The following is a 26548-nucleotide window of genomic DNA, read 5'->3' as shown; positions in this document are numbered from 1 at the left end:
TATGGTTCTCTCTACTCACCATCATTATCTGCCCAAACACATTTTAAATGTATTTAAGTTTTCCTATCAACTTTTACATGTAAAACCTTGAACACATCTAGCGCTTGGTCTTTAGTAATTTTCAATAGAAATACCAACACTTTTCTAGAGTGGTCATCAGTCAAAGTAACATAATAAAATACACCAACAAATGAACATTCAACTACATAGGTTAATCCAAACTCAATCCATTAAGCTAAACGTGTCAAACTTTCAAACCCTAAGCCAAACTATTTAGATAACGGATCGTGTTGTGTTTCCTGTTTTGACCCGTTTAATAATTAATTAGAAATATATTAACACGGCCCAACTCATTTAAACTCATTTGTGTCATGTAAATGAGTTGAACTAAAACGTATAACTCACTTGACCTGATTAACATAATTTCACATTATAGTTAAAATATATTATTTATTACTAACTACAATATCTTAAAAAGTATATATCAATATTTTTTAATTTTTAACATAAAATAAAATCAATATTACAAACCATACAATAACAAATATAAGCATAGGTCTAAAATTACAATACCAACAATAAAAACTATATAAACATAAGCATATTGAGAAATACCAATATTACAACTTAATAATAATAAAATTTTAATTTTGAAATAAATTCTAAATGAGTCAAAACGAGTTGATTTTATATTGAGCAGGTTAACCCGTTTATAAATTGTGTCTTAATGGATCAACTCGTTTTTACCTGAACCTGTTAACATCAAACTCAAATCCGCTAATTTCGTATCGTGTTCATGTTCTGATCATGGGTTGTATCACATATTGCCACCCCTACTCATGAATGCCTTAAAGATGTTCTGCCATCTCATCTGCCCTATGATTCAAACGACCTACACGTGGAATAGGGGCTAAGTCAAGCATACTAGATGGGTTCTGACCATAGACAATCTCAAATGGGTTCAGCCGTGTGGTTCTATTCTTGGGTCTATTATAGACAAATTCTAGTTGGAAGAGAGTTAGATCCCATTGCTTTGGTTTATTTCCTGCCAAAATCCTCAAAAGATTGCCCAAACTCCCCAGTTCACCACCTTGGTCCAACCATTTATCTAAGGTGGTAGGCACTATCGAAATTCAACTTTGTCCCCAATTTCTCTCATAAACTCCTTCAAAAATGGCTCATGAATTTAGTGTCATGATCTGAAGTGATTGATCGAGGAACACAATGTAAATGAACAGTCTCCTTGATTTAAAGATGAGTGATCCTAGTAGCATCCATTGTTTTCCTGCAAGCTGTAAAATTGGTCATCTTGAAAAACCTATCAACCACAACCAAAATAGGATCCAAGGATCGTTGGATCTAGGGTAAGCCCAACACAAAGTCCATAGTAAAATCGAACCAAGGAGCTTCAATAACATGTAAGGGAGTGTACAGGCCTGCATTTGTGAGAACCCCCTTGGAATGCTAACACACATAGCATCGCTCCACATAATAAGCCACATCTCTAGTCATTTTGGGCCAATAGTAATCAGAGGAGACTAGGCCAACATCTTATCTCGCCCAAAGTGACCCTCGTGATGAAGTTCACTAATAATATGTTGCCTCAATGAACATTCTAGGATGCACAATTGTAATCCACGAGATAAATAACCATTATGCAAAACAAAATGGTTTCACTGACCATTAGTTATCTCTCAAAATATATTCCCAAATGAAGGATCTATTGCATACATGTCACTGAAAGCCTCAAATCCTACAACTCTGGTGCTCATGATAGTGAGTAGTAATGTACGATAGCTAAAGGCATCTGCTACGCAATTCAAACTTCCTCATTGGTGCCTTAACAAAAATGTGAACTTCTGCAAGTATACTACCCACTTAGCATGCCGCCTACTCAACTTGTGCTAGCCATTGATGTAATTCAGTGCCTCATGGTCAATGATAAGAATGAACCCCCTCTGTACCAGGTAATGACACCAATGTTTTAGGGACTAAACTATTGCATAGAACTCCAAATCATAAGTGGAATAATTCTTCTTCGACCCTGATAGTTTCTCACTGAAAAAGACTATTGGCCGCCCCTCCTAATTCAAAACATCACTAATGCCAAACCTAGATGCTTCATAATTAACTTCGAATACCTTATCAAAATATGGAAGTGCTAAAACTTGTGCCTTTGTCATCTTTTGGTTGACCAGTCAAAAACTCGCCTTTGCCTCCTTAGACCACTAGAGTCACATCCCTTGAGGCACTGTGTGATTGGAGCAATGAAAGTGTTGAAGTTTCTGATGAATTGGCAGTAGAAAGATGCCAATCCATGGAAACTCCTGACATCATGTAAGGTATTAGATTTGGGCCCCTCCAAGACCTCATCTTTCTTTGGTTAATCTACATGAACACCATTAGTAGATACAACAAAATCAAGAAAAGTTATAGAAGTAGTAAAAAGAACACTTCTTCTAATTGATAAACAAACGCTCTGTTCTCAACATATCAAAAACAACTCGGAGGTTATCAAAGTGTAACGCCCATGTTAGACTATAAACAAGGATATCATTGAGGTAAACTACAACGAATTTTTCCATAAAAGGCTGTAAAACCTTATGCATAAACCTCATGAATGTACTAGGCTCATTGGACTACCTAAAAGGTATGACTATCCATTCATACAACCCATGCTACTTCTTAAACAATGTCTTACATTGATCTCCAACCCTTATTCTAATCTAGTGGTATCCACTTTTAAGGTTAATTTTTTATAAGACCTCAAAATCGGACAGTTGATCCAACACATCATCCAAGCGTGGAATGGGAAACTTGTACTTCATTATGATCTTGTTGATTGCTCTACTACCAACACACATACACCAGGAACCATCTTTCTTTAGTACCAACTAGGTAGGGAGTGAACATGGGATCATGTTCTCACGAATGTATCCCTCTCTAAGAACACCACCACCTGTCACTGCAAGTCTTCAGATTCTTTGGGACTAAGGTGATACGCAGGTCAATTTGGCAAACTTGACCCCGAAACAAGGTCAATCTGATGCTGAATATCCCTTATAGGCAACAGTCCTGGAGGAATATCTTCTAGCATCAGGTTAGAAAACTCTCCAAGCAACCACTGCACCTCTACTAGTAAATCTGGACTCACATCTGCTACACTATTCCCATAAGGTAGCAAGGCATAAATCACAACTTCACGCTCAATGTCCTCTAGAAACCTGGACATATAGAAAGCAAGTTAGCACTATTGGCTACCGGGGTAGGAGTGGTTCCTTCCCAATGAGGTGCCAACACAATTTTCTTCCCTTTGATACTAAGGGAACACATATTCTTCTGCCCATCTTAGACAACACTCCAATCATACTACCAAGGCCAGCCTAACAATTAGGGGTGGCAAATCGTGTTTTTCATGTCATGTCAAGTCATGTATATTTAATTATATAGGTCAACCCAAACCCAACCCATTAAGCTAAATGTGTCAATCCTCCAAATCCTAATCCAACCTATTTAGATAACAGGCCATGTGGTGTCCCCCATCTTGACCAATTTAATAATTAATTATAAATATGTTAATATGAAACAACTTTTTTAAACCTGTTTGTTTCATGTAAATGAGTTGAACTAAAACGCATAACTATTTGATTTGATTAGCATAATTTTATATAAAAGTTAAAATCTATATTTATTAATAACCAAAATATCTTAAAAAATATATATCAATATTTTTCAAATTTTAATATATAATAAAACCAATATTACAAACCATACAATAACAAATATAAGCATATGTCAAAAATTACAATTACAATAATAAAAGTAATAAAAACACAAGCATACTGAGAAATACCAATATTACAACTTAACAATTGTAAAATTTTAATTTTAAAATAAATTCTAAATGGTTCAAAATAGGTTGATTTTGTGTTAAACAAGTTGACCTATTTATAAATCGTGTTTTAACGGATCAACCCATTTTGACTCAAACCAGTCAACATCAAAACTAAATCCACTAATTTTTTATCGTGTTCGTGTCGGGTTCATGAGTAGTGTCACATATTAACACCCATATTAACAATACATGACAAGCATCCATAGATATCATATCACACCAAGTATTATCAAAATATTTTTTGCTGATTGAAAAAGACACTAGTCATCACCTATCTACTGTTACCTCACTGCCTTTATTCAGGCACGACAATTGGTCTGGCTTGGAATGAAGTTATGTCTTCAACTGCTTTGATCACTAGCCTCAATTTCTGCTACTTCTCCACGACGAGTGGACGCTGGCATTTTCAGAAACTGTCCACAACAAGTGAAGGCTGAGGACATCCTGCAAGGACTGCTGTATTCCTCCCAAATACTGCGCCACCATCTACTCTTCTATCTCAGATATATCATTCTAGGCTATCAGTTGATAGAACTCTTTCGTGTAATCATCAATTGATCTCATGCCCTGCTCAACGAGTGAAGTTGCTGAAATAGAGTTTGAGTATAGCCAAAAGGAAGGGAGTGACCCTTCATCTTCTCCTAATCAAATAATCTTGGCCTACCCAACCGGCCTCATGATAGCCTTAACTGCTCCCACCATGTAGATGCTCTACCTTTGACTTTGATGCTGACTAGTTTTACTTTGACACTATCTAGGACTTCCTTATAATAAAAAAATCTGCTACACTTCATTCAACCAATCAATGAACTTCAACCTGTAACTTACTAGAAAACTTGGGCAGATCTTTGAATCTAAGGTCCCCATGACACTCCTCCCGACCACGATGCTCCCAGAATAGAGCATGATTGTTATACAGGTTTTCAAAATAGGAATTGGAATCGTGATATTTCATCTCACGATTGCCGACATCCTACGCCATTAGACACTGAGTTAACTCTACAACTTGCCTCCACAAATCCTTAAACATCAAGATCACAATACGGGACTTCCTAGTTCAAAACTTGGCCATGACAACCACGACCACCAGCCATAGAAACTGATGAGATATCACCCCAAGAAAGATGCTGAAGTTCTGATGCTAATTGACACTGGACAGAATATAGATTATTTTGCAAGCTAGTTTCAACATATAATTCACAAGGAATGAAAGCAATAGAATCGCCCAAAAAATACAGAGAAAATGAATCTAATGTTCAATTCAAAATTATCAAATCCAAGAATGACAAAATCAACCCACAAGCCAGGCTATAATAGCTGTAAATCGACAATATCATAATTTTATTGTAAATATCAAAATTTCAATAATCACACCAAAAGGAAATAAGTAATTAAATAAGTAATCTACTAAAAATTTGGCCCAAATCAGGTTCTGAATCACTTCTTAAATGATAAATGATATATTACCATAGAAGGAAAAAAAATGACTAAAAAAATAGGGATATAGAGGAGAAAATAGTGAATTTTGACCTAAAAAAATATGCACTTTGAGCATAGCTAGGTGGCTAGGATGTGCACCCTGAAAAGTGATTTCCGAATTGGGGCCATATGCATGATTCTGATACTCGTAGCTAAAGTTATGGCCAAAATACCGAAACGTGTCCAAAATTACCTCAATCAAGGAAAGATGACAATTTCCTGCCATCTTTGTGTTGATCTGCCACCTAAAGGTATTTCAGCATTATCAACGTATAATCTGACAACTCAGCATCATCTGACTTGGATCCTTCTACATCAGCTGGCTTCAATAGGATTTGGCTTGTACTCTAGTAAACCGAACCCTAAACCTTTCTTCTTCCATTCGACTTCTTCTAAAAGCCTTCTTACATGCTTGCCAAGTGGCACACCCCGTTGTAAATCAAATCTCCTATCCTTATGGATCTAATGATTACATCGTAGAGGAACTCAAGGGCCTTCTATCCAAGTGCTGCCTTTTACTTATTCCCTAAACCCTAAATTCCAATTGGGCCAAAAATAGCTAATTGTTGGGCCTCTATTTGAGTTTGGGAGCCTATTGCACCAACACAACATAGTATAAGTCCATCCCACACACTTATCCTTCTCAAACCATTGGGCTTAAATCCTTCTAGATCAAAAATGAAAAATAAAAGTAAGGACATAACTTAGACTAAGTTGTCACATCTGACGCTCCTGCCACAACAGCGCAATCGAGCTCTACCTCTAGCCAAAAATATGCAATTAAGTATTCCTCCCACTGCAGCAGAGCGATCGAGATCTGTCTCTTGCCACAGCAGCTTAGTCAAGCTCTTCCTCTCACCACAACAAAGCAGTTGAATATGTCTCCCATCGAAACAAAACGATCGAGCTCTACCTTCCACCACAATAGTGCGATCAAGCTCTGCCTCCCACCACAAAAGTGTGGTTAAGTATGACTGTTGTAAAACCAATGTGGTCGAGAACCTCTCCCACTAAGTCTAGCCCTACTCAAGCACACAAGTTGCCCCTCAATATAGTCAAGCATCTTCTTCAACAATGCCCTTACACTCACACTTGGCAATCAACGAATGATGACACTCTTTTAAGTGAATCACTCCTTACCCAAAAATTTAGGTGCTTTCAAACTCATAGTCTACAATGAATGGATTATGACACTCCCTTGAGTGCATCACTACTCACCCACAAAGTTAAGTGCCCTTGCACAGGCATTTGCCAATCAAGGGACGATGACACCCATTGAGTGCATCACTCCTCACCCACCAAGTCAAGTGCCATCGTAATCATACTTGGTAATCAATGAGTGATGCCGCTCCCTTGAGTGCATCACCCATAGCGCGGTCGAGCTCATTTCCCACCTAACTTAAAAGGTGCATGCCCTTGCACTTGCACTTGGCGGTCAAAGGATGATGACACTCCCTTGAGTGCATCACTCCTCGCCCATTAGTATGGTCGAACTCATCTCTCACCTAACTTAAAGCTTAATTCCCTCGCACTCGCGCTTGTCAATCAAAGGATGATGCCACTCCCTTGAATGCCTTACTCCTTTCCCATTAGTACGATTGAGCTCATCTCCTAACCTCCCATGAAACCCGAGTGTTCTCATACTTGCACTTGGCCATCAATGCCAACGCGATCAAGCATCTAGAACGAGTTGACGAGTTCATCAACTGCTAAGAATGGACCCAAAAGAGCCAATGGGCTCCCTGACCATCTAAGTGTAGGTTGCAACGAACACACCTAACCACCAAACAACAAATTACCTCAAGGGGAAGAAAGCCCACTAGCCCTAACAAATATAAAAGTATGGAAATACGCACTCTTTGCTCACGATAAACAATCACTTGCGACCATCTGAACTGTCAATTATCAGGATAACATTAATGCAAATAAACATCCCATAATTTATTTTTTCTATAGGCTATAAAAGTTGACTTGAAGATTCTCAAGGCATTCTTTTTGAACGAATCAACCTTAAGAATAGTGGGTATCTATTAGGTATAAAATCAACAACCAAGGATCTAGCCCTGCGATAAGGCCAAGTAGAGATAAGGCAAGTTGATTCAATCACGTAAAATGATAGGGTTTCATAAGACAAATATGACTCAATTATTCCAAGGAATGAAACCTCTATAGAGGGAGAGAATCTCCTCAAATTTAAAAAGACTACATTACGCGCAAAGACTCAAAAAAATTTTCTCTCTTCAGAATAATGGCATTTTCTTTAATCTCCAAAATTTCTAAAATTTTCCACTGTATTGAGAGATAGGTGAGGCCATGAGAGACTATACAACCACTCAACATAGTGGATTTTACCCCCAAACAACTTATGGATGTAGGACTTTATGCCAAACCACGTAAATCTATTTGTCTCTCTCTTTATTTATATTTTATGTATTTATTTATTGTTTATTTCATGGAAGAACGTTCGAGTGCTCGTTAGACGGCCAAACCACCATCATGGAATTTTTTTACTACAACTCTTGCCCCAAATCACCTTTATGGGCCAGGGATGACACTTTCCACATGTTCTAGATAGTTTAGCAAATTTATGCTTTGACAAATTAGATAAAAATGTTAAAAATTTGAAATTGAAAAGGTTGAAGATTAGATGAAAACGTTGAATATTTGAAATTAAAAAGTGTTTTGTATTTGAGTAAGATTTGTGAATGAAATTATAAGAAGTTTTGAGATGAGATGAGATGTTTTCAACTCATATCATTTTCCAAACAAGGTCAACTATTTGGGCCAAATAATATTTTTGCCAACTATTTTGGTCAACTATTTATGGCAATATAAAATCGTCGTAACAAGGATATTATTTCCCACTTATTGGATTATTTGTGGCAACAAAATCGTCAAAAATAATGTATTATTTGCAACTGTTTTTTATTTTCACCACAAAATAGCATTAATAAAAGACTAAAGCGACAACTCCATGATGAGAAAAAGTCGCCAAAAATACATATTTTGGCAAGTCTGCCAAAAAAAAGCAGTATTCTTGTAGTGCTATTAGCTAATTGTGAGCATGAAGCTATGTTTTGAGGGTGCGAGTCTATGTTAACAGCTACATAAATATTTTCCATCTATGTTAACAACTATATATAATTAATTGGATAATGGTGCATGCAAAGTATAAAAATACATTTCCAATAATTTTAGGGTGCGAATCTACTTTGTCCTTCCTCAAGCTCATGATAATGTGTAGCAATATAATAAGCATTTTTATTTTTATTAGAAAAATATTTATATATGGTTTCCTACTCTTTTTACAACTCAATATTGAGATCAAGCGACTAGCAATTTAATTAATGACTAAAAAAAATGAGTAAAGTATTTAATCCACAACATAATACAAGCTCTCTTAAACAAGCTATATATTGTCTTTCGACAAAGATCAACAATAGCATTTGATAACACTAGATTAATTCTTAAGTGGTATTGTTATCTAAACTTGGGGACTTGCCACCTGTCGGTGGTGGCGGCCTTAGCCAACTGCATGGGTAGAATTGGTAACCTTATTCATCAAATACTTAATGAGGATGGATGGCGTTGCAACGCCATGCTGCTTGGAAGAATGAAGCTGCAAAATGTTTCAACTGTTCCGAGTCAAACTAGGTGATGTGGCTAAACTTACAAAATCTCCACCAGCATTGAGACAACATATCTTTGAGGTCGCTAGCCATAAGACAGAAAGCTTCTACTTTTGCATGACATTTGAGAGTCATTGTCGAAAGGGAAGGTCGGATAGTTCAAGGGTTTCCAGCGCCCATTCTACAAGATGGGTTCCGAATATGTCACATTTCTTAAGATTGTCAGTTTTATCACCATGATTACTTGTATACGTCTACACAATTCCTTTCACCACAAAGATCATCGAATCTAGTGGTTGTTCCTTTCGAATGTAGTGACTGTGAATAGAGGCTGGCCGAGTTGAGTGCACTGGCCGTGATAAGTTGCACAGTGAATTAAATGCATTGATCGTGATGAGCTGCAGGCTGAGTCAAGGTGATGCATGTGATGAACAGTCAGGTCAAGAAGGTGCAGGTGGTGCATGAGTGGGTTGGGACTTCTCTGGCCATGCATGGGTGGGTCGAGAATCCTCTAGGAATGCATGGGTGAGTTGAGACTCCTTTTGGCTATGCATGGCTAAGTCGGGACTCCTATGGTTATGCATGGCCGAGTAAAGTCTTCTCTGGCTAAGCATGGTCGGGCTGAGTCAGTGTTTGTTGCTAAGTAAATATAGTTCTGCAACTCTGAGGCTGGGATAGGATGCTGGCCGGGATAGGATGGCTTGGACATGCAGTTCCCGAGACATCACAACTCCTTGCTAAATGCAGTAGGTGAGTGACCCACCACGGGATGGAAAAGAAAGGACCCTCGCGTGTAGTGGGCTCGCCAACTGGCTCGTCAAGGAGTGACCCACCAAGTAGTGACCACCAACAGGAACAAAGGGCTTACAGCAGTTTGCTGTGAGCTCACCGAGTGTAGGTTGCATGTTCTTGCATTTTTGAGCATCACTTTGAGGGAGACAAGCTATGCCAGTAGGCCACAGGGTGGCAGCCAACACCCCTCCCTGGTCGCGACACAGCTAGCCAAGCTTTGGTCTCGTGTGCAAGGAGAGGTGCACACAGGGGACAACTATTCACAACCCCTGGGGACGGGGGCTATTGTGGCAGCTATTAGAAACCACTAGCGGTCCAAGTAGGGACCACTAGTGGGTCTACTGAGCTAGTGGAAAGACGTAGCGAGCCTCTAGGTGCACAGTAATGTCCAACCGAGGTGGTAAGTGCATCACATTATTCATACCATGCATGGCCACCACGTTGGGCCAATGTATAGTGCACACTTAGTCTGTGCCCACCTGTGTGTTCAAAGTGTGTCTCGCCTCTCTCTTTTCGTACAGTGCACTCAAAGTGTACTAAGCATTTTGCTACTCAGGTAGCTGAAGAACTTGGCTTTTCGCCTGGCAAGAATAGGTTTGCTTGCCATTTTTTGCAAAGTGCTAATAAAAATAAAAGTTTGTGGGTTAAGAATACTTATTTGGAAAACTTTTGTCTTCTCCTCAATGATTATTTAGCATGCCAAGATCCCACAGATGGCACCAACTGTTAACGCCTAAAAATAGTGCAACTCAAATCCCACAAATAGCACTAACTTTTAATGCCTAAAAATGGTGCAACAAGTCGAAATGGGAGAAAGAGTCATTCCCAGTCGGTTGAGACTGTTCGGGCCTTGATCGGACACATATTTAGGTGGTTTGGCATTGGGCTTACGTTCACAGGGGTTTGGGAACAGAGAGTCTAATATAATATGCTTGTTTTACAGTCTCTCATCCTCTCTATACAAAGAAAATTAGAGCTCTATTTTCTAGTGGAGCCCTCGTCGCTGGAGCCCCTCTCATGAGGTAAAAGAAGCTAAAGTAGAAGTCGAAGTTCATCCCCCCGTGAAGTTTTCTGGTTCTCCTCCTTTGTCCTCTGCCCCCTATCTACTTTATGTCCCCTTTACGTCTCATCCCCCACTTCCCTCCTAACACCATTTTTTCCTTTGTCCCCTCCCTCTCTCTTCTTCTTTCCTTCCTTTGTCTTCTAATGGAGGCTCTTTGATGGGCTAAGCTTGGTTGTTTGAGCCTGAAATATTTTATCCCCTCCATTTTCTTCTCTCAAATTCATGATAGTGTGTAGCATTATTAGTACTTTTATTTATTAAATATATACATGAATTTGATAGATGACGATTTAGATTCCACCCTTTAGAATTCTACCACATTTAGGTATCAAATCTTGGGATTTCTAAATTTATGAATGTATCTCATTAATTAATGTAACATGCTTTCATATTTCTTATCCCCTTATCCATATAAAAGGGTGTCTTGAGGATTGTTTTTATGACACAAGAAATTCCAAGTAAATGATATTAAGCTCCATAAGAGTTAGTTTTTGGGTTGCAATCTTTCTATTGTATTACCATTTCCTTCAAGTTTTACATCACATTATCAACACGAGACTTTAGCCAAATGTTGTGTTCTTTTCATCTTTGGCAAGATATTTACATAACATTTTTCAAACTACATTAAGTTTCTCTTCCATAAATATTGATATCTGCTTATTGCAATATAAATCATTTTATAAATCTTGATATGATCTATGTGATATATTATATAGAGTATAATGTTATCATATCATTGTGCTGAATATTCTTGTATTTTGAGTGTGTTTGCATGATTGAGTTTCTATTCAATTTAACCTTAGACTCGTTCGAGAGTTGTGTCTTATTGTTCATGAAAAATGTTTGGGCACAACTCTTGAATTGTTCAAAGTTGACAGTTTGTGATTATATCATCTATATGACAAATATATTTAGCATGAACTCTCGTGTTAGTTTTGGAATTTCCATTCAGTGTTTCCTTTCATTCTTCGAGTGTGTGGTCCATAAGTGTCTTGCCTGTGGATAGGTACGAGCACTTTTTGCAACTAGCATACTTAGAGAATTATGGAGAAATGTTACTGAAATTCTAACTAACATGAGAGTAAATGACTAAATATATATGCAATGTAGATGATAATCTCTCGAATGGGATAGGACCAACTACCTTATACTATGGAAGAGCATAGTCATTCCGAGTTCATGGATGGTGCGATGACGACACTCAACCGCCCCATTTTGTTCATGAATATAAGGGCAAGAGAAATGATGAAGAATACTTGGACTTTGGAGATTAACGTAAATTGATGGTTAGAAAATTCACCTCCCTCTTTAAACTAAATTTTTTTTATTAAATTGATGCTCAACACATTTTTCAAACAGGAGAAAATAGTTATAAAAGAATCATATTTCTTTTGCTAGGGAATAAGCCACATGTATTTAGAGTGAGCATCAACTAAGCATGCATAATAGTGAAATTTTTCAATTGAAAAAAAAAAGGGGCTGGTCATTGATTTTTAAGTAAAAAGAACAAATGTCAGAAGTAACACTAGAAGATGGTAGAAAAATGTGGTTTTCTAAACTTGCCTAACTAGAAACTTTCACAAATAGAAGATATTTGTCTACAACCAACAATTTGAATAAGTACTCTAGACTTGATAACTTGAAGAGCAGAGGCTTGGGGTGTCACAAACGTTGATGTCAAACTTCTTCAAAGACCAACCGAAACCAAGTGGACAAGTGAGGATCATAGGATGGGGACAAGTATAGAGGTTACGCTTTTGTCACCTAGTCAATAGGATGCGGTTGGTCTTCCATTCCTAAATAATAAAACCAGCATCATAAAATTCACAATTATAGGAATCGTCAAAAGTAAGTTGTCCAACACATAAACAATTTTTTTACTAAATTAGGAATAAAGAAAACATAGTTTAATTTAATTCAAGAGGTATCGTTAACAATATACGTGTTACCAATGTGTTTAATAACATGTGTACTACCATCACCGACAATAACGATTGGATGTTGTGAAAGGCTCGTATTTAGCCCCAAGGCTATTCAGTAGAGAGAAGACCTTCATCTTATGTTGCACAAGGCACTGGATGGCAGCAAGGCTATCACAGAGACCTTTGAAAGTGCATAAGTAATCAGTTAGGGTGGTGTTTGGTTCCTTCCATAGATATGTAAGTTGTTGGGCAAGGTGGAGCTCATACTTCTGTGAATCCTAGGCATAGGCTTCCTTCAAGGAGGACTAGACCTAAGCAGCTGACTCCAACCTGACAACAATGATCCACCCATGAAGTAGCCTATCTAATTTGCAACACCAAATAAATTCTTCACTATAAGTGCTTCGATTAGAGCTGGAAGCCCAATCAAGGGCACCATATTTTGGAGGTGTCAAGCTCTCACTGAGAAGATGATCAACTCTGCCAAGACCAAAATTTTCTCATGCCACAGTTGGTAATTGGAGCTAGTGAGGTGCAAGGTAACAAAATTCCAAACTTTGAGGAAGATGGTAGCTATGGGTGGAAGACTTTGTTACTCTCACACAAGCTCTGATACAATGCAGAAGAGTGCACACAAGGTATTTGAGAAAAATACTTACCATGAGAGTGCCGAGAGTCTTTGTATTGATTTATATACATGGTACAAGGTTCTATTTTGAATAATACTAGCTGCATTGACCGTTGGAATATTCAACTATCTATTGTAGTATATAAATAATTTCTATGTTCACAATCATAATTCATGGATAATGGTACAGAATATTAAACTACAAACATCCAATAATTTGAAGGCGTGATACTTTTTCCTTTTTCAATTAGACAATTATTTATTTATGGTTTCCTACTAATCTTATAACCACTCAATATTAAGTGCAATATTTATCTAATGACTTAAAAAAAATAAGTGCAGTATTTAAGCCCTCATAAACAATCTATTTATTGTATTTCAGTAAAGAGCAAAAGTGTTTGATAATACTAGATTAATTATTAAATGGTACAGTTATCTAAACTTGGGGAGCTGTTGGCAATGGAGCCAACAGCATGGATAGACTTAGTAGCCTCATTCAAGACTTAGTAGCCTCATTCAAGTACTTTATGAGGATGGATGGCGTGGCGGTGCCATGCTGCTTGGATGGATGTAGCTGCAAAATATTTTAGCTGTTGCAAGTCAGATTGAGTGTTGCGATTGAACTTGTGAAATTTCCACCAGCAATGAGGCATCATATTCTTGAGGTCGCTAGCCGTAAGACAAAACCCTTCAACTTTTGTATGACATTTGAGAGTCCTTGTTGATAAGGGAAGGTCAGATAGTCCGGGGGATTCCAGTACCCTGTCTACAAGATGCCTTCCAAAGAGGTCACCTGTCTTAAGACACTCGATTTTATTGCCATGGTTACTTGAATACGTCCACGCAATTCCTTTCACCATGAAGATCAACACATCCAATGGTTCTCCCTCTCGAACAATGTAGCTACCTTGATTGTAGTGCACTTGCTTGAGAAACTTACAGGTGATCTCATACAACAATTCTTCACTTTCATTTTCAAATATGGGCACCTACTTGTTCACAAACAACTGAGCAAAATTAGACTTCATGCAAAATTAAGCAACCATAATTATAATCTTTAATTGATGTGACACATTTAAGTGATTTTATAAGTCAACTACTTACATGAAAGATGAATTCAAGTATGACATAACAGTAGTTGGTATGATTGAGGATGAATGTCAGAAAAATGTTTTTTTAACAACAACAGTACTTCTCTTAATGTAGCAACTAACTTGTAACTAAATCACTACATTGATCTTACTTATATACATTTGATTAATTTTGAAGCATTTTTACGGAAAAATAACTAAAATTTAGAGGTGGGTGGGGGGATCGAAACTCACTCTCCTTAGCAGGGGCAAGCAAAGATGGAGTTTAATCAATCTTCCAAGTGTTGTGGGAAGATGAGGGAATGGGTTTTCTGTATCAATATGTTTGTTTTGATCTTCCAGTATTAGTATCACATGGCTCATGATCATCTGTTTCAACTGGTCAGGGAGTCCGATTGTGCTTATCCAACACTCGATGCTACGTAATTTAGTTCTCTTGATGTTTGTGGCCTTATCCACCTCATCCATATATCTCAAGTAGTACTGCTTAGATATCTTATTATGCTGCTTAGATTGCTTCGACCGCTCAAAAATCTCTGCCAACTCGTTAGATGTGTCCCATTGCATGTACACCTGTCGTATCACAATTATGTTGATCAGTTTCTAAAATTTCTATTCATAATTAATTACATCAAAAAGTTATCAATTCTAATATTATATTCATAAAATATTTCTATTGATCATAAATTTTCACATTATTATATTCTTAAACCCCTATAATTGACTAGCCATATTTTAGTTAATAGTAGCCAAAGATACAGATTAATTTATTGCTTGCTAAATGTTTAAAATTCAAATTTACAAGAGTACTATCATGACATGATGATACTTTTAAATGAGTTGGAGAAAATTTCATCCAATTTAATTAGGAGGAAAACGTTGTTCTTGTTATTAGTACAAGATTGTCCTCCAAATTGGATTGTAAAGAATCCCCCTACCTAATAATATACAAACATACAAATTATATAACAACAAAAATAATATATATAGTATAAATTACACTACAAGAAAAATGACTATTTACGTCACCCAAGTTCATTGCAAAAAATATAAAACAGTTTTGATTATTTAAACACTTGCCTAACACGTACTTTGTCAAACCACTTGTCCCAAAGATACATGGGAATTATTGATACCTTCACATGTGATTAGACTCTTTTAATTGTTGACCTAACATTGAATATTCACACACACACACACACACAGAGAGAGAGAGAGAGAGAGAGAGAGAGAGAGAGAGAGAGAGAGAGAGAGAGAGAGAGAGAGAGAGAGAGAGAGAGAGAGAGAGAGAGATGATGATGATGGGCACCAACCTGTAAATTTCCAATGAAGTATAAAAACAGAAGCAAGCCAAAGATCGAGATTAAAACTGTGAAGCAATTTTCCCAATAATTAGGACTTGTTTCAAGATTTTGACCAAGTGAACTGCAAGATTTGAAATGTATGAATTAATATATAATATCTTAAAACATTAATGTATTTATATATATGCTCAAAATAAACAAGCAAAATTTAAAGTGCTCACCCTAAAACATATAACACGCCCACTATATCATACGTACAACACATAATGATAAACGACTCTCACTCACCTAATTAATTAACAGCAAAAGCCGTTTATATATGTCACTGCATGGACATATCAGATCAGAGATGCATTGGTGAAAACATTTTTCTTTCATGATTTAGCATTCTCTAGAAGATAGTTGATTTTCATCATGAGCTTTGAATTTTTGTTTTTGTATCTATTTTCATCTAAATTAATAATAACTTATTTTGACTCCATAGTCCATTCTTTCGATAGAAAGCTTGAGCTTGGAGCAATGCAACGCTTCTTACGAGTAGTTTGGATAGTGAGATGAGATAAGATAGTTTTATATAAAAATTGAAAGTTAAATAAAATATTATTATAATATTATTTTTTAATCTTATCATTATTTTAGAATTTGAAAAAATTGAATTGTTTATTATATTTTATGTGAAAATTTAAGAAAATTGTAATGATGAGATGAGATAAAACACTCTCATTAATTTTATGATAATTAATAATTATAATAGAATATAATATTCTCTTATTTCATTTACTTTTTTCAATCTTTTCTTCTGATCGCTAGTAAAATAACCCAAATTATAAATTCGATATGTTGTATTTGTCGATCATTGGTGACAGCCAAGAACTTATAGACAGTTGGCCCTGCTCTAGCTGATCAATATGATGAATGATCTACGCACAAGAAAGTATGGCAATGGAAATTACTGACTAGATAGCTAGGAATTTTAAGGGAAACAACTTATAATGTCTTTTTACCTTCAAATTATTATCTTTGTTGAAATGAATATATATATATATATATATTAAATATCCAACGTGCGTGTCAAAGTAGTAATAATTCAGCAATATTCATTTCAACAATCTATTCAATATAATATATATATATATATATTCTATGTTTGATTGCATTGTAATTAAATGGATGTGAAACTTTAAAGGAACAAAATGCATGTATGATTGTATATATACATACGTACGACGTGTTATGAAAGAAGATATCATGATACATGCATATATATATATATATATGGTTCTTGATCAGATCATGACATGTCACACAAAAACAAATATTTTGGAATATCTCAATAAAAGAAAAAAAAATGGAACGTGTACGAAGTACCTCAAATTTCGTAGGCCCCACCAAAAGCAAAACATGGCCTTTCTCGGAAAATCCATGGACGCCAATATACCAGATTGACGGGCTTCTTGGAATATTCCAAAATCAAAGAGAGTTGTATTTGATATTTCTAAAGGGCAATAATCATTTAAAATAGTGTTATTTCCCAAACCATCAGTACCACAGTCGAAAGAAGTCTTCCTACATCCAATATCTGCAAGATGATGATCACAAGCCAAATGCCAGCACGTGGTCTCTCGTTCGATGGAGAAGAAGTACCAAAAAGCACCCAGTACCTGCTCATGGTGAAAGATATATACCATAAATATTTCTTCCATCTCGATCTTTATAAATAATAGTACTGATTAGTAATGTAATTAATTATAAAGTATGATAATAAATGATGAAATTAATATGTAACGTCATACATGACTGGCAACGAGATACAGAAAGAGATTGAATCCGGCTTTCCTCACTATAAAACCTTTCATATTCTTGTTGCTTTCTGCATTCACTTTAACAGTACTATAGCTAGTAGTGGTTGGGATACTTTTTGGTAGGATGATAGTCTCGTTGACCATTTTCCACAATCTGTAGATACGCAAAAGTCTTGGCACATATTGCAAAAGAACAACTGTATTTAGAAATTTCCTTCCATGCCGAAATTTCGACCGTCTCATTTCTGAAAATATAATTGGCACTAGCACCTGTTGTTCATAAATATTCAAATAACATCAACTTCTAATTAACATCTTATATATTGTATATTATATTACATTCTCTAGTGTTTTGGTATTGTTCTAATTAATTGGCAAATGAATATATTGTGTTAGGACGTAATTTTCTTCCATATATATGAAAAGCATATATATATATATATATATATTATATGAAAAGCAAGTACCTGGTTTTTTAATAAAGTTTCCCCAAACTCAGTCGGAAGGAAAACTCTACTCAATTATACAAGATATATTTGTGGCGGGGCCTAGCTAGCTAGTTAGTTGCCCCTCCTTTCCTTCTTTAAAATTTAATAATTTTTCAGAAAATGCATTATATTTTATTTTCACTTTGGGTTTTATATTTTTTAGTTTTTTGATTTTTAATTATATTTTCCAAAAAAAAATTATTTTTCTTTTCTAATATATAATTTTTTTATATATATTATAGTCTTATGTTTTGAGTTGTTTTTTGATTTCTATACTCTCTAGTTTCTTTATTATAATTTTGGCGTGTTTTTTTATTTTAAGTTACTTTTTTTTTTTAATTTTATAAATTTAATTAGTAATATAGTTTGGATTATAAAATTAGAAGCAGAAAAGTTTGTCACGGTACCTGGGGGAATGGAAGAATGGCGAGAATGTTAATTACGTAGTCTGACCTCATGTAATCCCTGTTTGCAACCAAATTCCCAAAAGCAACCAAATCCAGGAACGATCTCACACAAATAGCAATGATTTCAAAGTTTTATCTATATTAATGCATTTGGTAGCCTCGTTGATGACAGGAAGATAAAAGAACAAAGGGTCCACTGCTACTGCAACTACGCACAACACTAAAAACGCCACATCCCAATGGAAGTACTCATGATGGAACAACCACGGCATTTTTGAAATAATTTTCATCAAACGTTGGTTGACGGCTTTCCCAATTGCCACGTTTATTTTTGTCTTTTGTTCTGAACCAATACCATCATTTTTGGGTCGACCTTGCCTCTCAACATCCTCGTCCCTGATCAGCAATACAACATACGTATATATAGAGACCAAAAAACATTAATAGGGGTAATAATCATACATATATATATATATGAGAAATGCGCTTTAGCCATATGACAAGTGTTATTCATCATCATTTTAACTATTATTACATCATTGCCGATGTGTTAATAAATCATGAGTAGAAATTATTCACTAACTTTTGTTGTTTGTCTATTATTTTTTGATATCACATAATCAAAAGATAATAAGCTAATAAATAGCATTTTTAAGATTGAAGAAAGAAGAAGAAGATGCTCACCTTACTTGCCAGCTTCCTCGAGAATTCCAACGACGACTCATAACTAAAGCTTACAAGAGTCCCAAATTATAGAATAAGGTCTCCAAAATCTTTCAACCCCACGTACTTTGATCTCTAATTAGTATCCAGAAATTCCGGATTTGGAGCACTTCGATCTATATAGAAAATGGAAAGCATTTGAACGCTCTCATATATAAAGAACTCCATGGTAGCGCGCAGCAAAAAAAAAAAAAAAAAAAACTCGATGGTAATAGCCAGACATGCATAATTAATTTAGAGTAGAAAATGAACCTGCACTTAAAGTTGGAGCCAGGAAACAAGACGATAATATAGATTAAAGCAATAAGTGACAGAAAGTGCCGTAGATCGATGCTGCATATATCTAATTAGGAGTGAGCTGCATTAATATTGAAGATGCAGAAGCTAGCAAGTTGTGAATATTATCAATGGTCATATATATGGATTTATCTTCTGACAAATATATATATATATATATATAATATTGAGTGAAGCATTGGCATGAGTCCATCCGGCCCTTTACTCAAGTCTTTCTTTAGCATATAAAGTCGTTCGTAAAAACCCATAAAAACTAATTAATTACTCCCAACTCCACAGCCAGATAAACTTGTTAATTATTAATGTAACATAGGGAAAATCAAATGATTGAAAAATGCAATTTGCTAATTTACTAGGCCTCGTTTGGACAAGTTACTGTCAATTATATGCTAATTTACTAAACCTTCAAGAAAGAATATACAGATCAACCGAGTAAAATTTTTTCAAACTTGACCAAAAAGTGAGATTCCATGTTACATAGTGACAGCACGATCAGTAATTGTTTCTTTTAAGATATGCATCTTTTTGACCGAATCTTCACGTGCACGTAATAGTTTGACCTACGAGACTACGATTACGACTTATCTACAAGCTGGAACGTTCTCATGAGCTGAGTTCCATGCATGCGATGACCACATGAAAAACATGTGTTTATCATCTCCTTTTTCTCTTAATGTTTCTAAACTATGTGAGGGGTTCTACCATACTTGCTTTTCCTCTACATACTTTGAGTTTTTGCATACACAATGTTTTTGTCATCATTTTGACCCACTTTCATTACTATAGATTTTCTTAACATGTAATAATTTCGTCTCCAATGCATCACGAATACAGTGATACCTTACATTAATATGCTAGGGTTTTAAATGAAAGGTTGAGTTCTTACTGGGATGGATAGCATTCTAATTGTCACAAGTAAAGAATATAGTTCTCTAGTTTATTTCTGACCATGTTCTACTAAGCACTTCTTCATCCATAGCAATTCTGAAATTCTCAATGTACTCCTGTAAAATCACGAAATTGTCTACCAATTTTCTTGAACAAATAAGTTAGATCTCAATTATAAAGATTATGAAATGAATCAAATACTTTAAAATAAATAATTAAACTTGCAAGACACAACGATTGGTTACGAAGGGAAACCCTTTAAAGAACTCTTTAAAGGTAAAACCCTACGGGGCAGCCAAACCCAGGAAAGTCAATCTCATTATTTGAATAATAATTACAAGTAATAATCAATTACAAAACCTTTGCAATTCGACTCTCTTACTTGCTTAGACAAACGGCCCGTTTGTCTTCTACCACAATAGCAGCCAGAACCTCTGGCGATCTTCAAATGTTGACCTCCCTTCTGGAACTCCAAAGGCTAAAACACAATCGATGTTGCTTCGCACTCAAAGCACGATCACACTCAAGAAGATATGAAAAATCCCATGAAAATTCTCAAGTGAATTTTCTCTCATAAACACACAGAATCTCCTCTGTAAAATTCGTGGCTTGAAGTCCTTGAAGAGATACAAAACCGAATCCCCTTTAAATAGAAGATCTGAAAAGAGTTCTGGTTGCAGTAGGACTCTGCTGACGGTTAGCAACAGATGCGAAAACGCGTCCCGACGGACTGCTAACATTTCGTGATAACTTCTTCTAATATAGACTAAACTCTGATCAGATTTCTTCTGGATAAGTGTAATGCTATCAGAACTCGATTTTGACTTCAGTGACTTATCTAAACAATTCCTAACATTTCTAGATAGACTCAACATTGTTTAGATATAAATCAATAATTATTTTTACATTCATCCAACAATAATAAATAATATGATAAGATAAGCCTTATCATTCATTCATCTAATCCTAGCCAACTTTTTTTTGTCTTTACAATCTCCCCCTTTGGCGGATTGATGACGAAACCAGTTTGATGAATGTAAATTCCCTGAAAATATGTCAACTATCAAATCACAACAAGTATAGAAGATTATAAAGAGTTGTGATTTAATAAAACCAGAATGGTCAGTTAGCCTAATCAAAATACATGCCAAATTGTATCTGCATTACAGTCCAAAAAATAACATGATAAGTTTCTCAAAAAAGTACTCCCCCTTTGATGCTGCTGCTCCCCCTCAAACTTTTCTCCCCCTTTTTGTCAACAATCAGCCATGGAGGTCTATATTTCCTCGTCAGAATCTGCTACGCTTGCCATAATGTGTTGGACATCCAAGGACAGTTGAACTAGTCGATTATTCGCTTGTACACAATCAGAGAGTACTGCAGCCAATTGTTGCTCCAACTTGGACTGACTGGCCTCCCACTTAGCTGTGAAGCTATCCATCTTCTGAGATAACAAAGAGATTTGCTCAAGAAGTTGAGAGGGGGGGATGGATGGTTCAAGTGGAGAGGATGCTGACTCAGTAGTGAGAGGGCGCTTCTTGGTGATGACAGCTGCTGATTTAACCACGGTTAAGGCAGAAATAGGCCCGGGTAGCTTCATGGTGGGTTCATTTGCTTGAAGGGGCACTTTTGCAATCATGGCCAATTTAGTAATTAGACTTCCAAAAGGGAGATTTAACTCTTTTTCCACATGTGAACGATGAATAATATCAATGACATGTCGTGAAAAATCAATAGACACACCAGTAGCAAGAGCATACATAAAATAAGCTCTTTCGAGAGAAATTTCAGTGTGACGACTAATAGGCCAGAGATTGGTCAAGACTATTTTGGCCAGGAGCCGATACTGAGGAAGCATATTGTGAAGAGGCAATCTGTGTGTCTTGGCAGTCCATTTGGGGCCAGTGAGACCAACAAACAGATTGCGCATTGCAGTCTTGGTTGGGGCTCCCATGCCCTTATATGGGTATAGAGGGGATTCCACCTCAGGAAGAGTAAATAGATTGCGGAGAATAGCAGGAGATACCTCAATCTGAATCCCGGGAACAGTAGAGATGATGCTATGATCATCTAAATTGAAGTGGGCTATATTGGAATAAAATTCCCGGACCACCTCAACACAAGGTGTAGGAAGGGCATGAGTGAGCTTCTCCCATCCTCTTTCAATGAATATATGGCGGATAATTTGGAAGTCATCCGAAGGAAAGTCATGGATGCTTACCTCCCGTTCACCCAAGTCGGGTCTCTTGGAGAAGGTATTTCTATAGGCATTCTCGGCTTCAATGGAGGTGAAGCGATCAGGAGGTGCTTCTGTGGGCACAGGCACAGATGGTGATGGAGATGGAGGAGGGGCGGAAGTGTCGCCTAATTGCATTGGTTCAAGTGACGGGACATCCTCACTTGAAGAGTGCTTGGATGGCACCGGAGTAGTGAACTTTTTGCGTTTTGCCCGTTCTTTGAATCTCATCTGAATTAGTACAAGAATTAAGTTTAGAAAGAAAATTTTCAAACTTTTTAGAGGATAAGAATAGATAAAGAAAAACATGATATTAAAGGGTGGTTTGGGTTTTTTTTTTTTTTTTTTTTTTTTTATAAGTTTGAACGTTGATAACAACCCAAAAACAATATGTGCATAAAACCTTACTATGTATAGATAAGAAAGAGCCATCCTAACAAGTGCCCAAAACAAAATAGAGATGAGTCAGGAAAAAACACAAACACTTGGTGTGCACCCGTGAGAAAAAAAAAAACAGAGAATCCGTGTGCAATAGAGATTTGTCCTCAATACATGTATATAATGGGAAGAATCAATACAATCAACCCATTTCCGAGTAGTGCAGCTCAACCAAACAACCAAGATTCAAAAAAATAAAACCCTTCACAAAAAAAAAAAAAAAAAAAAAAAAAAAAAACTGTAGAGATCAACATACCGAAACTTTGAGAAAAGAAAGGAAGAGAAGAAAAACAGAGGAGCCGAGAATACTTACCTTGAAGGTGGAAAGAGGAAGAATGAGAGTGAAAAGAGCACCTTGTATGGAGGATTGGGGGAAGGAAGCAAGCTGCCGTGAAAATGGGTAAGGGGATGCTTATGAGGATCAGGCTGAGTGTAGGGAACAAAGGCCAAGAGGTATGCTAAAGGGTTTTAAAAGAAGACCCTCCCCGTACACGTGCTGGACCAAGGAGTCCTATTAGGACTTCTACACTTAGACATAAAAGACCCGATACATGTATGCAACACACTGGGAACTCCTTTTTTTTTTTTAATTTTAAATAAAAAGGAACAACAGAATAAAGAAACCGAAAAGAAAACTATACATTTTTTATATTAGAAAAAGATTTTTTTTTTTTGTTTTGTTTGATAAAAAAAAGATAACATGCTTAAAATCATCTTAGTTTAATCAAGTCAGAATATACCAAAAAAAAATTCAATAATCCTTAGCACACTCATGTTTGCAACAGTCCCTTTTTGGATGTTCACTCCTCATAGAATCAGTAATGCCAAAGTTCATGTGAGTGTGTGAGTGAGTATACTTATATCATAGCATGTTATGAGCTTTCTCCCTTTTTTTTTTTTTTTTTTGCTCTCTTTTGTGTTATATTTTTGATACCTTTGTTCAAAGAAAGATAAATTTTTTTTTTTTTTTGTTATAAAGATGCTCTCAAGAGTTTGTTTCTTGACCTTAAAAGTCAAACTTTATGCTAGGGCCTAGGTACATAGGCATCTCCTCCAAACACTAGTTTGTACACCTCCTTTGTTCATGTTGGTTGCTCATCTTTTTCCATAATGATTGGAGCAACGATTTTTTCTGTAAGAACTCAAGGTGATAGATCCGTGTGGGGTGTTTGTCTTTTTCCGCAATGAATAGACACCGACTTTTTCTATATGAATCACTCTTTGTGTTTGGCAAGAAGAGAGCTCTTTAAAGAAGTACTAAGTTCAACTAGTATTAGTCAATTCAAGGCATGAACTCCCTCTTTGATGAGCATCCTTTTTTTTTTTTTAATAAAAAACAGATTAATTATAGGATGCTTACATATAGGTTCCTCACAGTGCATATAGATGAACTTTGCCAAAAAGACCTATAGGGTTAGTACACTTAAAGAGAACTGCACAAAGAGAAGTAATACATAAGATCAGAAAATTTTTTAAAGCAATTCCATACATGCTCAAACTGTGATGTAACAAACATGTACCTTAAAGAAAATACACAACCCAGTTTTGTTTTTATAAGTTTTTTTTTTTTTTAAAACAGAAAAACTGAAACATTTATGCTTTTAAAGAAAGGAAAAAAAAAACTGGAAGAAAATATCCTAAACTAGTAGGATAGAAAACTCTCACTTGGGATCACATATACCAAAGGCTTTTCGTAAAAACTCAAATCTAAGTCCATCCAAAGGTTTAGTAAACAAGTCAGCCAGTTGATGTTCAGTAGGCACATGTTCCAAGGATATTATTTTAGACTCAACCAAGTCTCTTATAAAATGATGTCTAATATCAATGTGCTTGGTTCGAGAATGCTGGACAGGATTTTTGAAAATACTTATAGCACTTGAATTATCACAATATATTGTCATAGTGTCTTGAGAAAAACCATAATCATCAAGCATTTTTTTCATCCATAATAGCTGAGTACAACAACTCCCTGTAGCTATGTATTCAGCTTCAGCAGTACATAAAGAAATAGAATTTTGCTTTTTACTCATCCAAGCTACAAGATTTCCACCTATATAAAAACACACACCCGTAGTACTCTTCCTATCATCAGCATTCCCAGCCCAATCAGCATCCGAATAGCCAACAAGTGTAAGATTAGTGTCTTTTGAGTACCATATCCCATAATCAACAGTGGCATTAAGGTATTTTATGATTCTTTTTACTGCAGTAAGATGGGATTCTTTAGGATTAGCTTGAAATCTAGCACATACACCAACACTGAAAGCTATATCAGGTCTACTTGCTGTAATATATAAAAGACTTCCTATCATGCTTCTATAGAGAGTGGAATCAATATTTTTACCTGTGGAGTCATTACTGATTTTCATTGAAGTGCTCATGGGAGTCTGAGCATTGCTTTTTCCTTCCATTCCAAATTTTTTTACAAGGTCTCTTGCATATTTAGATTGTGAAATAAATATTCCTTCTTTACATTGTTTTACTTGAATACCCAAGAAGAAATTTAACTCACCAACCATACTCATCTCAAATTCAGATTTCATTTCATTTGCAAAGTTATAAGCAAGAGATTCAAGTGTTGCTCCAAAAACAATATCATCAACATATATTTGAGTAATTAAGAGTTGTTTACCTGATCTTCTTATGAATAAAGTCCTATCAGCTTGTCCTCTAACAAAATCATGATCAAGTAAGTAGGCAGTTAACCTTTCATACCAAGCTCGAGGTGCTTGTTTCAGTCCATACAGCGCCTTCTTCAACCTGTAGACATATTCAGGGTAGAGATGTTAACAAATCCTTTTGGTTGGTTGACATATACCTCTTCTTGTAACACTTCATTTAGGAAGGCACTCTTGACATCCATTTGATATAATTTGAAGTCTAGATGACAGGCAAGTGCTAGTAGAATGCGAACAGATTCTAACCGGGCCACAGGAGCAAATGTTTCATCAAAATCAATCCCTTCTACTTGTGTGTAACCTTGTGCAACCAGCCTTGCTTTATTTCTCACAATAGTATCATGCTCATCGGATTTGTTCTTAAAGATCCACTTAGTCCCAATTATGTTATAATTTTCTGGTTTAGGAACTAACTCTCATACATCATTTCTAGTAAATTGATGGAGTTCTTCATGCATGGTGTTGACCCAACTTTCATCATTTAGTGCTTCCTCGACTTTCTTGGGTTCAACCTGTGACAAATAACACACAAAAGAAACATGATTTAGTACTCTTCTTCTAAGCCTCATACCTTCATCTAGCTCACCGAGAATGTTTTCTTTAGGATGATTTTGAGTGATTCTTGAAAAAGGTTCTTTGATTTGTGGATTTTGTGGTGTTTCCTCTATATTATCTTCCTCATTTTGCACTTGTGAGTCTTCTCCACTGGTCTGCCCCAGTTCCTTCATATTCTCAAGCTCCTTCATGGTAGTTTCTGCTGAAACGTCATCCACAACTACGTTAATTGA

General features: G+C 36.0%; 1 protein-coding gene across 1 annotated transcript; it reads right to left on the bottom strand.

Annotated features, from left to right (window-relative positions):
• Positions 1-21684: 21684 nt before the first annotated feature.
• Positions 21685-25848, bottom strand: LOC122313638. Its single transcript, XM_043128807.1, has 2 exons — positions 25715-25848; positions 21685-22875 (listed from the first exon to the last, which is right to left on the bottom strand). Exon 2 carries the CDS (start codon positions 22873-22875, stop codon positions 21685-21687), a length of 1191 nt encoding a protein of 396 aa, XP_042984741.1. The 5' UTR covers positions 25715-25848.
• Positions 25849-26548: the final 700 nt, after the last annotated feature.

This window comes from Carya illinoinensis, chromosome 6, assembly GCF_018687715.1.
Source record: "Carya illinoinensis cultivar Pawnee chromosome 6, C.illinoinensisPawnee_v1, whole genome shotgun sequence".
Taxonomy (NCBI): Eukaryota; Viridiplantae; Streptophyta; class Magnoliopsida; order Fagales; family Juglandaceae; genus Carya; species Carya illinoinensis.
The sequence above is the reverse complement of the archived record's forward strand: the minus strand, read 5'-3'. Positions and strand labels throughout refer to the sequence as shown.